General features: G+C 35.5%; 1 protein-coding gene and 1 long non-coding RNA gene across 2 annotated transcripts; both read right to left on the reverse strand.

The window, feature by feature from the left end:
• Positions 1-505: 505 nt before the first annotated feature.
• Positions 506-5,830, reverse strand: LOC120189061 (long-chain-alcohol oxidase FAO2-like). Its single transcript, XM_039192396.1, has 3 exons — positions 5,473-5,830; positions 5,124-5,399; positions 506-2,371 (listed from the first exon to the last, which is right to left on the reverse strand). The coding sequence occupies exons 1-3, from the start codon at positions 5,692-5,694 to the stop codon at positions 623-625; spliced, it is 2,247 nt and encodes a 748-aa protein (XP_039048327.1). The 5' UTR covers positions 5,695-5,830; the 3' UTR covers positions 506-622.
• A 3,539-nt stretch (positions 5,831-9,369) lies between these two features.
• Positions 9,370-9,797, reverse strand: LOC120188828. The gene is made up of 3 exons (XR_005522444.1): positions 9,735-9,797; positions 9,520-9,622; positions 9,370-9,426 (listed from the first exon to the last, which is right to left on the reverse strand). It is a non-coding gene; the product is annotated as an uncharacterized LOC120188828 (long non-coding RNA).
• Between the last annotated feature and the right edge of the window lie 5,285 nt (positions 9,798-15,082).

Here is a 15,082-nt window from a genome sequence, read left to right on the forward strand (position 1 = left end):
CTTAATGTATTCAGAACCATAACAACAAAATCGAAAAAATTCTTCAACATATTAATCCACAATCTTGTTCCCTTGCTTTAGGTACAAGAACTTTTACCTTCTTTCCAAAGAAGTAATTATCATTGATATACTTCTTGAATTCTTTCACAAAGAAGTCCCGTGTCATTTTCCCTACAGAGACCATCAGGATGGTAGTCTCCCACCAGTTTTGAGTCTCGTCAAAAATCAAGGCCACAACACATTTCAGTTTATACTTGTCGGAGCACTGAAGTTGATTATTCAAAATATTCAAAGTATTCTCCAACCCGGTAAACATATAAGCTTATCGATAAGAGCTCGAGAACTAAGGTGAAATTTGAAGTTGATCCATCAATTTCATGAATCTTTCGACCATAACATACATATTTTGAGAGTAAGCCCCTTGCTGAATCTTTCAAAGTTGTTATAACCTTTTTCTTTTATCTGAGAATTATAATTTGGAAATTCTTGTGTGACTGATGTTAAATATTGCAAAAAGAAAAGTTTTATTGAGATTCCTTGAGGTTCAATCCATACATATAGTTTTATTACACGCGTTTGAATTACATCTTCATGTTTATGAGTGGTGATCAAAGGTTTTTATTTATGCTGCCTTCAACAATTCTGCAATCTTCTTGGAAATGCAGTAGGAGGTGGATTGTATTGTGATCATGGGGTTGACTCCTATTGCAGTTGGCAGGACACTAGCATCGCAAACGAACAAACCTTCAGCTTCCCAACTCTGACCATTCTCATCGACTGCACCTTCTTCCTCGGTTGCACCAATTCTACAACTTCCTATCTGATGAGCCGTAACGTACATGGTCCAATATTCATCCTTCGAACTAAGCCCACCTACCACGGTAACGTCATCCAGAAACTCCTGCAAACTTTCCTCCGTCAGGCCTTTGCATTTAACTCTCTGCCCATCGCTTCGATGTGTTCCCACTTCCACTGCCCCGGCTGCGATCAGAATCCTTAAAACCTGTCTCAACCCTAACTTTAGATTTTCTTTATCCAATTCACTCAACCGGTACTTTATCTTGCCTTCTTCCATTACTTGTCCCGAACCCTGGTCCCTGATCAGCGCGAAAAGATGTGCCAATCTTGGATACCTTACCATTCTTTCCTTCAGCTCCCGTCCCGACACCCACGGAAATAAGGCTGCGAATGAGGCTGGTCCCAGTGCCGGAGCTTGGATGATTGCATGGACATTTGATTTGGATTCTTCTGAAACAATTCTATGGAAAGAAGTTATGATTCCACCCTCGTAGCTTTTGCCTTGAATCCCTGATTCGTCTTCTGGAAAGTATCCCCAAGCTACTAGTACTGGATGCAAATGAAGATTCCTGCCAATATGTGGGTTTTTTAACCCACTAGAGATCATCAAAGGAGGTGTAAATAGAGATCCACAAGATGAAATTGTTGCTTTAGCCTCAATGTGTAGCTTCTTGGTCAAGTTTTTGTTCAAAGATGTGGCGATCACACCCAAGCATTTCTTTCTTCTCCTTGCATCGTTGTTGTTGTTGTTCACCACTATAAACTTGTCTGCTTTGCACGCTGTGAGGATCACAGCACCACAGCTCTGTGCATCAACCAACCATGTAGTATCAGTTCCTCTTTTGTCTCCTGTTCTACATCCAAGATTGCAAGAACCACAGTAATGATCCTCCGGTGAATTTCTCGGAACTGCCTCCGCTTTCAACCCAAGTTTCTCACACCCTTTTCTAAGAACTTGATTTTGGAACCCTTCCTCGGTACAATTTTCTGTGACGCCGAGCCTTCGGCACACAGCGTCCATCGCAAATTCATAATCAGAGCTGCTGAATAACGGAATTTTATGATCCGCAGACCACTCCTTGAGAACATTCTTCGGTGTTTTGATCGATGCGGACCAATTAATAGCAGAGCCTCCTCCGACTGTTGAGCCAGCCATGATCATAAACTTCCCGTTCGTGGAAGTCAGAAATCCCCCGAATTCGTAAAGCTCAAACATAGAGGGACCTTCTAGAGAAGTATAGTCTGTAGATGCAAAATAGTTCCCTTTCTCAATAACCACCACTTTCTGGCCTGAGCTTGCAAGAACTGCAGCAGCAACGCCTCCACCGCAACCGGAACCGACTATCACGACATCACATTTGATCTTGTAGACGTCGTTATCTGGATCTTCAGTGACTTGAAGGCCTTTATCAGTGAGAGATTGAACGAAGGTGGAATCATCTTCGTGCATTGTTTCTATAACACTCTTTTGAAGTGGTCGCCCTTGGGGTTCAGGAGATGATACCCTTCTCTGCCGCTTGTCGACGTTGTATCCTATTGCTTTCCATGCTGGGTTTTCTGATTTTTCATCAGTCTGCGACACAGATGATCATTTAAAAAACAAACATTGTTCATGCATATTGATCACACATCAAATATCAATCATTATCTTCACGATTCCTTGTAATCAGGGTTCGATTGATAGAAAGATTAAATTGATACAGTACTATATTTTAAGAATTCAATTAGAATGTTTTAAAGTTTAAAATTTTAATTAATTATAAATTTATAAAGCAATATATAATTTTTGAATTGAATTGAGTATATAGAAGAAACAAATATAATTTTTATTTATATTTAATGATACATAATTTTATATGTTAATAACGAATAAGATGATAACACATCAATATATTCAAATAAATAGTGAGCATTATATAATTTGTAAAACTAAGTTAAATGTTGGCATGCCCAGAATGTCCCAAAGCCGAGTTATATATTTTAGCATAAAATACGTAATTAGTTATTCAACTATTACATTGATTTCGTTTTGGTCATCCAATTATTTCTTTTTTTCAAAATCATCACTAATGTTACGTTTTGGTTTCATATTGGTCACCCGCCATTAAAAAATTAATAGAAATACTAACGTGGTGTTTTTAATGATGACAAGGCACTATCTTATGGTTGAATGATTAAACGATGGGTGATCAAAATGAAACCATAACTAATGTCAATGATGATTTAAAAAGAATAGTTTAATGATTAAAACGGAACCAAAGTGATAATTAGATGACTAAATATTAAGGGTGTTCAAAATTACCGGACCAGTTGACCTGGACCTTTAAAAATCGGGAAATTTTCTAAAAATAATTACCCGAATAGGCCGGGTACCCGACTTGTGATTTCTCCCAGGGTAGTTGCGTCGGGTCTAGGTCAATTTTTTTTCATAACCGGCTACCAGACCTAACACTGTAGTTTTAATATTTTTTTAATTTTAAGTTATATTTTTATTTTAGATTCTTTAATATTTGTACCTTGAAACTAGATTTAAATCCCTAAATTCTTTTTAGATTTGTATTGTGTACTTTTAAAATTTAAAATTTTCAAAAATATTTTTATTAATTTGTCAAAATGAGATTCGCAGTAAAAAAAATACTATCGATTTAATATTTTTAATGTTTTTTCAAATTTATTATATATATATATATATATTTAATTTTTGATTATGGATTATGAATTTTTAAATTTTAAGTGTTTCTTATGTGAATTTTTTAAAAAAGAAAAAGAATATTAAATTTTAAAAAATATTAATTGAATACCCGATATTTGATTTTATGGGTACCCAAACTTTACGGATCCTCAATTAGTGGGTATTCGAGTCACGAACCGGGACACAGATCGACAAATGTACTATTCGAAAAATCGGATACCCGACATCGGGTATCCAGTTAAGAACACCCCTATTAAATACGTACTTGATATTATATCCAAGTTGGTTGGGTACCGTGTCAAATACAAAGCATGGGAACATTTACAGCTGACTTTTTTTAAAGAGGGATATTTTTGGAAGCGTATTTTTCAGTTTCGGGCCAAGGTGTAAATCATCGGTGTTTTTCTTAAAAAAATTATCGGTGATTAGTATATTTATCGATCTAACACCGATTAGATTATATTTTTCTATCTAACACAGGTCAGATTATATTTTCTGATCTAACACTCGTAGCAGTAAAGCGTGCTTCCTGCCCCGCACTATATGCTGATTTGACGCCACGTGGGGTATAACGCGCACCCTATATCGCGCTATATGCTAACATGGCTTACACGTGGATATAGCGCGTCCCCTGATCCGCGCTATATGCCACATAGGAGTATAGCGCCGTCTCTGCTCAGCGCTATACCTGTGTATCTGACAAAATTAATCCGCGCTATACCTTTTATCTGAATAATTATATATAGCGCGATGCAAATATCGCACCTTATATGGTTATAAATACCCTTCATTCCCGGTTAAGTTTCTCATATCTCTTCACATCTCTCCTCTCAACCTATAAATTAATACAATAATTCCATCAACGAGAAATAATTATAGTAATTTTCTCATATTTGATTTAAAAATTCGTGCGATTTTTCGTTATAAATTTTGTTATAAATTTGAGATAATTAGAGAGAGAATTTGAGAGAATATGGTGTAATGAAAGTAATGGAGAATGATGATATTTATGGGGAGGATTGTGGGTAATTAAAGGTATAGCGCCTCCTGTACCGTGCTATACTCCACGTGTCAGATAAACAGTTATAGCGTGGGTTAGGAGCCGTGATATATCCACGTGTAAACATGTCAGCGTATAGCACGATACATGGGATGTATTATACCTCACGTAGCGTCAAATCAACATATAACGCGGGATAAAGAACACGTTTTACTACTACGGATGTTAGATCAAAAAATATAATTTGACCGATATTAAAATGATAAATATATCGATCACACGTGATTTTTCGAAAAAAACGACTAAATCATCTTGATTCAAAAACTGACTTCAATAGTAATCAGGAAATTATTCATGTTACTTGTCAAACGTCCATTCCTTACACGGCAACGCTAAAGTACTCTCGTTTTTTTACTCTACTAATCACTTATACTACTACACATATAATTAAACTCAATTTACACACTCAAATAATTTGTATATGAATTATTTTCATATTAGAATTATAATAATAAATTAAGGGTCGTATTATTAAAATATTAATTAATTAAACGTGTAAAACTTTATTATTATGAAGTACAAGAAGATAGAAAGAAGGAAAGATGGATAAAGGAGAGGCAAAAGAGATTTTACCATGGAGAAGAAGACGAACAAGCAGTACGTTTTGATCAAAGCGAAAACAGCTCTTAAAGGCAAGGGATGACGGCCATTCCCTGACCATTTCATTAGTATTTTTTCTCTCCTCTCCACCGGCAGCTCAGAAAGCTTGTGAATGAATGGCCATTTCCGGTCACAGCAATCCCGCCCACAAAGCAACAGTGTCCCCAATCTGAACGACACAACCGTCAGCACCACTTTCACAAAAGAGATCACCCTCGGCTCCACCCTCTTCACCAACACCTCCGCCACCTGTTCATTTCAAAAACACTCTATAAACTACAACCAGAGATGAACAGATATATTGGGGGCTTTTTAAAATTACCTCGTCCGGAATTGGGGGCTCAGCCCCAGAAGCTTTGTAGAAATCATGGAGGGAAGAAGCCTGATCAGCGGGTGAATCGAGTGGGAGGGGAGGGATCAAAGCTTCACAGATGGCAGCAAGTGATTGGATCTGAGCTGAAGAGAAACCATGGGTGTACCCAGTTTTTCTCCTACCTCCCCTCAGCAAAGGATGACCACCGATCTCAGCGTTTCCAGTTTCCATGGTATGATTTTTTTTGGGTTAAGCTAATACTGTTTTCGGGTTTGGTTATCTGCTGGGTTATGGGGGAAGCAAGTTATTGGAATTTATAGAATAGACCAAAAGTTGGCCATGTTCAGTTTCTTGTTGGATCATCATCAATGTAAGGCTCGTTTGCCTCATATGCCGTTATCTTCTGCCTCCTCGCTCATCTTTATTTCTGTCCTCAACTTTTAGTTTCTTTGGCATTTGTGTTATCCGTGTTCTTTTTAGGCTAAACTACACTTATAATCATTTAATTATTGTACGTTTTCATTTTAACCATTGATATAGGATCATTTAATTCTTGTCCTTTTTATTTTGACTATTGATCTTTTGATTTTATCAATTAAATCATTTAATTATTTAAATTATATCAATCAAGACACTATTTTTAACATTTAACAGAATTGTTGATGTGATAATTAATAAAATTAATTTAATTGTATATTTAATCATTATTACTTATAAATTCTATCAATTTAGCTTCTATAATCATTCATAATACTAATTGTTAGTAATAATAATAATAATAATAATAATAATAATTTTTTAGTTATACCATATTCATAATATTATAATAGATAAAAATAGTAATAGAAATACATGAAATTGAATAACCTAATTTGACATTTTTTAAAAAAAAATTGAAGATGTATATATTAAAATTTAAAATCCTTTAACATATCATTTCGTCTAGTATCGATATTGTTCTAAGATAATACTAATACCGCATGAATGATGTCAATATCATCTGTCTTGAATGTTTAAATCATTCAATTTGGTATATGATATTGATGATAATTATGGTATGACCCCTAAGCAAGTTGATTTGTATAAAATGGTTACAAACGAGTTTAATAGAGATTGTATTTACAATGTAGTCCCTAAAATCATAACTTGGTTAATTAATTATCGGATAATTGAATTAAATTAAAAATGTTATCAATATCGTTTCTGATCAATTAGTATAACATTATCGATTCGGTTTCTGGTCAGGCTAGATTGAGTGTGTTACATTAAAATTTTAAAACACGTAAATGTTGGACCTTTGTATGTTTAATAAACTAAAAGTCAATCTTAAATTTCATTAAGTTTTCACTAAACCAAGCCTAATTATTTGATTCATAAGTGATTACCCATCATTTGGTGTCATTCATTTTAAGTTCAAGGTATGGTAAGGTTAAACCCTAAACTCTAAATCCTAAACTAAATTTATGGTATACACGTTAATTCAGAGTTTTGATTTTTGATTATAGTGTATTGATTTGTTATTATTTTGTATTTATGTACTTTTTGAAGGGCAAGAAGTGGAAACCTTTAAAGTAAGGGAGAAATTATTCGAGCAATTTGTTAATATGAGGAATATCGTAAGTTCAGATTAAGTGTGTGTGATTGATATCGAATCGAAATTTACATGTATATGAATGATTCTAAGTTAAAATTAAATTTAGGTCAATATCACAATAAACATACATATAAATTCGGACATGATATTAACTACACTCGCCTTATCTAAACTTACGACATTTCTCAGATTGATAAATAATACCTACATAGTTATAAAGTTAAATAATTATATATTATATGAGTCATTATTTTCTCACTACAACAAAACAGGTTTTTAGCGGCGTTTTTTTGGTCATACAACGGCATTTTTAAACGCCGCTAAAAACCTTTGTGGCGCAAAAACAAACGCCGCAAAAAGCGTCGTTGAAACAAGCGTCGCAAAAGGTAGCGGCGTTTTTCGTTCACAAACGCCGCTGAAGGTGATGTTTTTTAGCGGCTTTTTTTTACAAACGCCGCTAAAGGTAATTATATTTAACGGCATTTTTTATTACAAACGCCGCTAAATGTTATGATATTTAGTGGCGTATTTTCCAAACGCCGCTATTTATCTTTTCTTTTGTGGCGTTTTGTGCCAAAAACGCCGCTAAATGACTTGACATATAGCGGCGTTTGTTCCCAAAAATGCCGCTAAATGTTATGTAATATAGTGGCATTTGTGAATGTAAAATGCCGCTATTGACTATGTATTTAGTGGCGTTTTCTATACAAACTCCGCGAATTAAAACTAATTTTTCAAATGTTGTTTTCTACTCTTTTGTTACCCAAATTTAACATGTAAACCATTATCCAATAAACTTAACATCCATAACAACAAACTTGAAATCTATAACAAGATACTTAAAATCTATAATAATAAATCAAAGTTTACATTAACGTAAAATATAATGTAGTTCAACATTGTTAACTAGAATAAACAATAATAACACCTAAGATGGTGGACTCGGGGGTTGATTTTGTCGTGTCATCTGCATCATAGCTTGAAGTTGATTTTGAAAGTCTTCACATTTTTTCTGATATGTTGCTTCTCTCTTTGCTTCCCTTGCTTTAGTTTCGACTCCATTTCGATATTCGTCGCTTACCCTTGAAAAATCATCCTTGACATATACAGGCTGCAAAAGAAGGAAAAATAAGAGTACTAAAAGAAATTTATAAACTAAATTATGGAAACTGAAAATTATGCGTCTGAAAATTAAAATCTTAGTTTAGACTTTAATAAGATAAAATTGTTTCCGTTTTCAAACTTTTTTGTAAACAAGTATATTATGTAAAAGGGTGGTGATTCCAGTGTGACCAACACTCTTAAATAGAATCCAATGACCCTTTTAAATCTTTCTTTTCTGATGTCTCCTCTCAGTTCCCTTTAATAGAATTTCTATTTGCAAAGAATAAGTAATATTGTTTTGAAGCAGTTTGCTTCATCATAAGGATCAATGACACAAATAAAGTCACATGAGATTTAATTAAAGGCATGGTTTGAAGACCCACTCACTTAATGTTTTATTCACTAATCTTGTCAAACTATTTGGACACGGGGGTCATTCCACTGGAACAACAAACCAGAGATGCTGGAATAGCAGTATGGACAAACTAGATGTCAATGGATTAGTACCTTTTGTATGCAGAACAAAAGAAAATGAAGGATTAAAACTTCACAAAACTTGTACAGAACATTCAGAGAATAATATAGAATAAAGATGAACTTGGATTGTGATCTTTGTTTCACTGCATAGAACAGGAATTGGCATCATAAAAGAACTTTTCATTACTTACATTTTTTGGCTACACGCCTAGAGACACATTGAACCACTTTTTAGGTAAAATATTTGGGTAATGAAAATAGAGGGAAGATTAACAAATCATCTAACTTAGGTCAGAACACTTCTCTCTTTCTCTCTCTTGACATTTTATTTTTGTCTGATTATGCTAAAATCTAGTTTTATTAGGTGCTATACCAAAGATCTAACACTTCCTTTATATTCTGTCTAGCCTTATTTAAACCTTCTACTTATGACATGCATATATACATAACAGGTGCATCGCTCCAGGTAACTCAAGGGCGTTGTCATTTGATGAAATTTACACCCCAAATTATTTTTTTAAGCAAAATATTTTGTAAATTTAATATAAAAATATTAAAAATATAATTGACACCCCTTTAAAATAATATTGACACCACTCTAAAAATAAATGACACCGTACTATAGATTTCCTGGCTCCACCCATGTGATAACTGAAAGTGACTTCTCAGTAAATAATGGACCAACAACAAATCAAAGAAGAAGAAGAATAAATAGTGCGTACCATCAGTTACAACAGAAATTGTCTCCACGGGTGTTGATTCTTTTTTTGATTCAACACAAGAAAAACCTACGATTCAAAGTTCAAAGATGTTTAATATTTAAAATGTTGTGAGATAATAAAATAACAAACGCTGAAGTGCAAACAGGCCAGAAAGTTTACCTTTCAACTGCAATGGTTTCACTACAAAGCCAAAAACAGCAAATGGTAACATTAACAGTGCCTCTCCCCAGAATGCATAGCGCCAGTTAAGATGTTCCCCAACCTAAGTAAAAACATTTTTTGATTAATTCTCAAACATCCAGCAGACGTATCTGTAAAGTAAGAACAAGACGGAAAATAAAGTGAGAAAGAACAAAAGGGATATACAAACTCACCAGTCCACCATAAACATATCCAACATCAATTCCAGTGGGTATGCACATATAAAATGTTGCAAGCCATGAAGTTCTATGGAGTATGATAGAGAATTAACATGATTGATAGTGTAGTGTACGCGAGAGGATAGGTTTTCAAAGTTAGGAACAAGACCTGAGAAATGGGAACATTGTCGTCAATAAATGGACCTGCAAGACTTATGAAATAAGCTTCTCCAACACCAACCAGCCTTAAACATCAAAATCCAGCCATAATTTTTTTAAGAACAAATAATATTCGAAGAAGCAAGACTAACATTTGAAGCCCTGACAGCCATACTCCTTTCTATCTAGTATGAATGAGGCGATATTATATAGATGCATACATTTTATAACAGATTCTTTTCTAGTGGGGTAAGCCACAATGTTCACTTTCCATATTCTTTCTATCAGAGCAATCCATGTAAATACTAATATGTAGCTCTTCCATTTATTATTCTTTTTTTATAATTAAATTTCCAACAAACATCGATGTTCTTTATACAATCAGTAACTACTTGTACAAAACATTTTAGTTAGTCCTTAACAATTCAAAACCCATTATTATTGCTAAATTGTGCAATTCCAACTTAATCGCAGGAGCATGGTTGTGTAGAGAGAAGTAAAATGTAAAATTGTGATGTGTTACACATATGCTAAGTTAAAAATACAGGAAATATTGCGATATGTATGAACTTTTAGTTGGTAGACAACAATATGAATAATTTATTCACATTTTACAGGTCCTACAAGTTGACATATGCAACAGATGTTTGCAAGTTCATCAGAAAACAAATTATCAACTATTTTCACTGTGTGCATCTCTAGATTTGACTTTTCCCCCCCTACAATCAAGGCCTCTGGGTATTTAGTCCAGTGACTTGCTCAACTAACACCAATTGTTTAAACATTCAACATTCATCTCACTTGCAAACCTTTATATATATAAAAGCGAACTGTTCAAAGCATCACCAAATCAGACCTCGTATTAACTAGCCAAGACAGAATATTTCACCTTAACGAAGAAAACCCACAAAATAAAATCCACTATATAGCTCAAATATATATATAAAAACAACCCCGAAGAAAAATTAAATAAATCCCAGAAAAAAGTGAAAGCTATTTTCAAAAATTTCTTTACCATTTCTCACCAAATCAGACCTCGCATTAACTTGGCAACTGGCATACAACTAGCTGTAAAACAAGCAATAAAAGTTAAGGCTCTACTAGTACTAAGTTTAGTAGTCATTATAAACACTTTCAGTTTATATACACTTAACATAAACCAAACCATCGATAAAGCCATACTTCATTTCTGATTAGAACATGCATATAGAACAAGGTGCATGCATAAATGTGTTTGAAGTAAGGAAAACAGAGGAATAAATTTGAACATTACTTGGCGTGAATAATGCTCAGCATCCCTCTTCATGGAAGCCATTTCAACCCTCAATTTCTGCATTTCAGCCTGCAGCCAGACAAAGAAAACAAAATAGCCTTACTATTATTCACAATATATGCTCATGGCACCAAGGAGAAAGTCTGAGTTGATTCACGTTGAAAAGAGAATAGAGCTGGACATAACAAAAAATCTTTTGGATGATAGTGGTAAGAGAGAAATTCAAATCTAAACAATGATGAGAATCATAATTCAAGATTCGAATTGTCTAAATGCGAAGACACAATTCTCTACAAGCTTCAGAACCTGACTTTTTAACACGGAAACCCCAATCCTACAACAAAATCTGACATTATAATTTTATAAACCACTTAAAGCTTATCTCAGTACTGATCTCTTTGTTACTAAACATACTATAAGCTATAGTCATTTCTAATTTATAGCAAAACTTAATAAGAATTAAGGATGAATTATAGATCAACTATAAGCATTTTTATTTCCAACGCAGGCTAAAATCACTACAAAATAAACAAATCAAGCAAACAATTTTAACCACTTCCATAACCAGAAATGGGCATATAAAAACCCTAAAATGTAGTAAAATTTACTAATCGGGCCTTTCAGGATTCAAATTGGTTTGACGAAGAACCATTTTGCCAAAAGAAAAAATGACAATCAAGCAAGAGCGAAACCAATCAACAAGAGCAGAAATAGCAAGAGCGAAACCAACAATCAATTTATCGCAATCAATTTCCAAAAGAAAAAGAGAGAGGAAAAAACCCTAATTCGAAAGACAAGAAAAATTTCGTATAACTAATTAGATAGAAAAAACAGTTTTAGAATTTACAGATGGGGAGCCTCGAGGAACTTGTCGTGTTCGGGTTCAGTCCAGTTCTCTCTGGACTTATATCTCATTTTGCTTTCGGTCTAAATGTATTGGGAGCAACTCAGACTGCAGTGGCATGTGAGGCAAAGCGTTGAGAGCAGTGGCAGTGGTGGTGAAGCAGGAAATTTGAATTAAGTGGTGGTGAAGTAGAGAGGGAAGAGAGAAGATGAAACATGTTTATTTTTCAGAAAGGGAGGGAGTGAGAATGAAAAAAATAGGTTAAAGGGAAACTTTAAACTTTAGCGGCATTTATGTTTACAAACGCCGCTAAAGTACGAGTCTATAGTAGCGTTTTTATACACAAACGCCACTAAAGTAAGAGTCTATAGCGGCGTTTATATAAAAACGCCACTAAAGTACATGTCTATAGCGGCGTTTGTATAAAAACACCGCTAAATTACGTGTCTATAGCGGCGTTTGTATAAAAACGCCACTAAATTACGTGTCTATAGCGGCATTTGTATAAAAACGCCACTAACTTACGTGTCTATAGCGACGTTTGTATAAAAACGCCGCTAAAGTACTACTCTTTTGCGGCGTTTGTATAAAAACGCCGCTAAAGTACTACTATGTCATGGCGTTTGTTTAAAAAATGCCACTATGGATGAACATATTGCGGCGTTTGTATAAAAAACGCCACTAAAGTACTACTCTGTTGCGGCGTTTTGTATAAAAACGCCGCTAAAGTTACCAAATTGTGGCATTTGGAGTATAAACGCCGTTATATATTTAAAGTTAGTGGCGTTTACTCTCAAAACGCTGTTGTAGAACAATTTTGATGTAGTGTCTTGATTCATTTTTAGTTTATTTTCTCGTTTTGGCAGAAAAAAACACATGATAATGACCAATGATATTACGGGAAAGATACTGTTAGGTATGGCTCATAAATATATGTGGGTTGGGGGTGCGGGGGCGTAGGCCCCGCGGTACGGTACAGGGTTGATATTGTAATTATGTACCAGTGTTTTCTATTATAAATAGAGATGTAACCTAGACCTAAAATATCATTGAATAAAACTTCTAGCGCCGCCTAGGCACCGAGGACGTAAGCATATTACCGAACCTCGTAAAATTCTCGTGTTCTTTTGTTTTCTTTACCCGTTTTTGTCAACAATTGGTATCAGAGCTCAGGAGCAAAATTCGAAGTCACGAAATTCGATGGTCAGGGTAACTTCGGATTATGGCAAACGAGGGTGAAGGATCTATTGGCGCAGCAAAGGATCTTGAAGGCTTTGCGACCTACAAAGCCGGCGTCGATGGATGAGGAAGATTGGGAAGAATTGCAGCAGCGAGCGGCAGGAACCATACGATTATGCTTAGCGGACGAGGTCATGTATCACGTCATGCATCTATCGTCTCCAGACAAAATTTGGAGGAAGTTGGAAAGTCAGTTTATGTCCAAATCCTTAAAAACAAAACTGTATCTGAAGCAGCAGCTGTATGGGCTGAAGATGCAGGACGATCACGATTTGGCGCAACACGTGAATGTCTTCAATCAAATCGTTTCTGATCTGGCTCGGCTTGATGTGAAAATTGAGGATGAAGACAGAACGATGATTCTGTTGTGTTCGTTGCCTCCCTCTTACGAACACATGGTGACTACTCTTACATATGGGAAAGAGACTATCAACGTTAAGGAGATTACTGCAGCCTTGTTGGCTCACAACCAGCGGAAGCAGAATGCAGGGGAAAGCTCTCAAGCCGATAGCTTATATGTCAAGGGTAATCGAGATCGTGGACGGAAGCCAGAGAATGCAGGGTCCGGGAAGCGAAATTCCAGATCCAAATCCAGGGATAAGAAGACGATTCACTGTTACAAGTGCAAGGAGGCGGGACATATGAAGCGAGACTGTCCGAAGTTGAAAAAGCATACTGATGAGAAGCGTGATGGCTCATCTAAGTCTGTGAACGTGGTCGAGGATGATAATTCTGATTGTAGTGAGGGTGATATGCTTTCTATTTCAACGACACAATTGACGGATGCTTGGATTCTTGATTCTGGATGTTCTTATCACATCACGCCAAATAAGGAATGGTTTTTGACATACAGGCCGGTTAATTCTGGTTCGGTTTATTTGGGTGATGATCGATGTTGCAATATTGTTGGTATTGGTGATGTCAGAATTAAGATGCACGATGGCTCCGTTCGGACGTTGAGTGGTGTTCGAAATATCCCAGACTTGAAGAAGAATTTGATTTCCTTGGGCACTTTTGCACAAGAATGGTTTTATCCCTAAGGCTGACGAGGATAGGGAAACCATTCGGATTGTTAAAGGAGCATTGCCTGTGATGAAAGGCAAGATGACTACAGGGAATATCTACATATTGTTAGGGAGTACCGTTGCAGGTGGAGTTCACTCTGTTGAGTCCTGTGATGATACGACAAAATTGTGGCATATGCGCCTTGCTCATCTTAGTGAACGTGGTATGACAGAATTACACAAGAGAAACTTGTTGCATGGTGTCAAAAGCTGTAAGCTCGATTTTTACAAGTATTGTGTTCTTGGTAAACAGACTAAAGTCTGTTTTAAGACTGCGAAGCACACAACTCAAGGGATTCTTGATTATGTGCATTCTGATGTATGGGGGCCTTCCACGATATCGTCTTTGGGTGGATCTAGGTACTATGTTACTTTTATTGATGATTTTTCACAGAAAGTTTGGGTGTATTTTTTGAAACATAAATCTGAAGTTTTTGAGAAGTTCAAGCTGTGGAAAGCTGAGGTAGAAAACCAAACAGGATGAAAAATCAAGTGTTTGCGGTCTGACAATGGTACGGAGTACACAGATTCACAGTTCCTATAATTCTGTAAGGAGCATGGGATTCAGAGGCATTTTACAGTGCGCAAGACACCACAACAGATCACCAAGGGCATCGTTGACTGGGAAAGTTACAGAAGAGGTATGGACTGGTCATGATGTTAGTTTTGATAACTTACGGATTTTTGGTTGTCCTGCTTATGTGCATGTACCTGCTGATGAGAGATCCAAACTTGATGCAAAATCGAAGGATTTTATTTTTCTGGGTTACAAGAAAGGTGTCAA

Source organism: Hibiscus syriacus, unplaced genomic scaffold (genome assembly GCF_006381635.1).
Source record: "Hibiscus syriacus cultivar Baekdansim isolate YM2019G1 unplaced genomic scaffold, ASM638163v2 tig00116951_pilon, whole genome shotgun sequence".
In the NCBI taxonomy this organism is placed as follows: domain Eukaryota; kingdom Viridiplantae; phylum Streptophyta; class Magnoliopsida; order Malvales; family Malvaceae; genus Hibiscus; species Hibiscus syriacus.

Excerpts from the sequence above, each read along its gene's own strand:
- LOC120189061 (XM_039192396.1), bottom strand. The coding sequence starts at position 5,694 with ATGGAAACTGGAAACGCTGAGATCGGTGGTCATCCTTTGCTGAGGGGA. Across the intron at positions 5,400-5,472 it reads AGCCCCCAATTCCGGACGAG|GTGGCGGAGGTGTTGGTGAA; the intron begins GTAATTTTAAAA and ends TGAAATGAACAG. Across the intron at positions 2,372-5,123 it reads TGTTCGTCTTCTTCTCCATG|ACTGATGAAAAATCAGAAAA; the intron begins GTAAAATCTCTT and ends TCTGTGTCGCAG.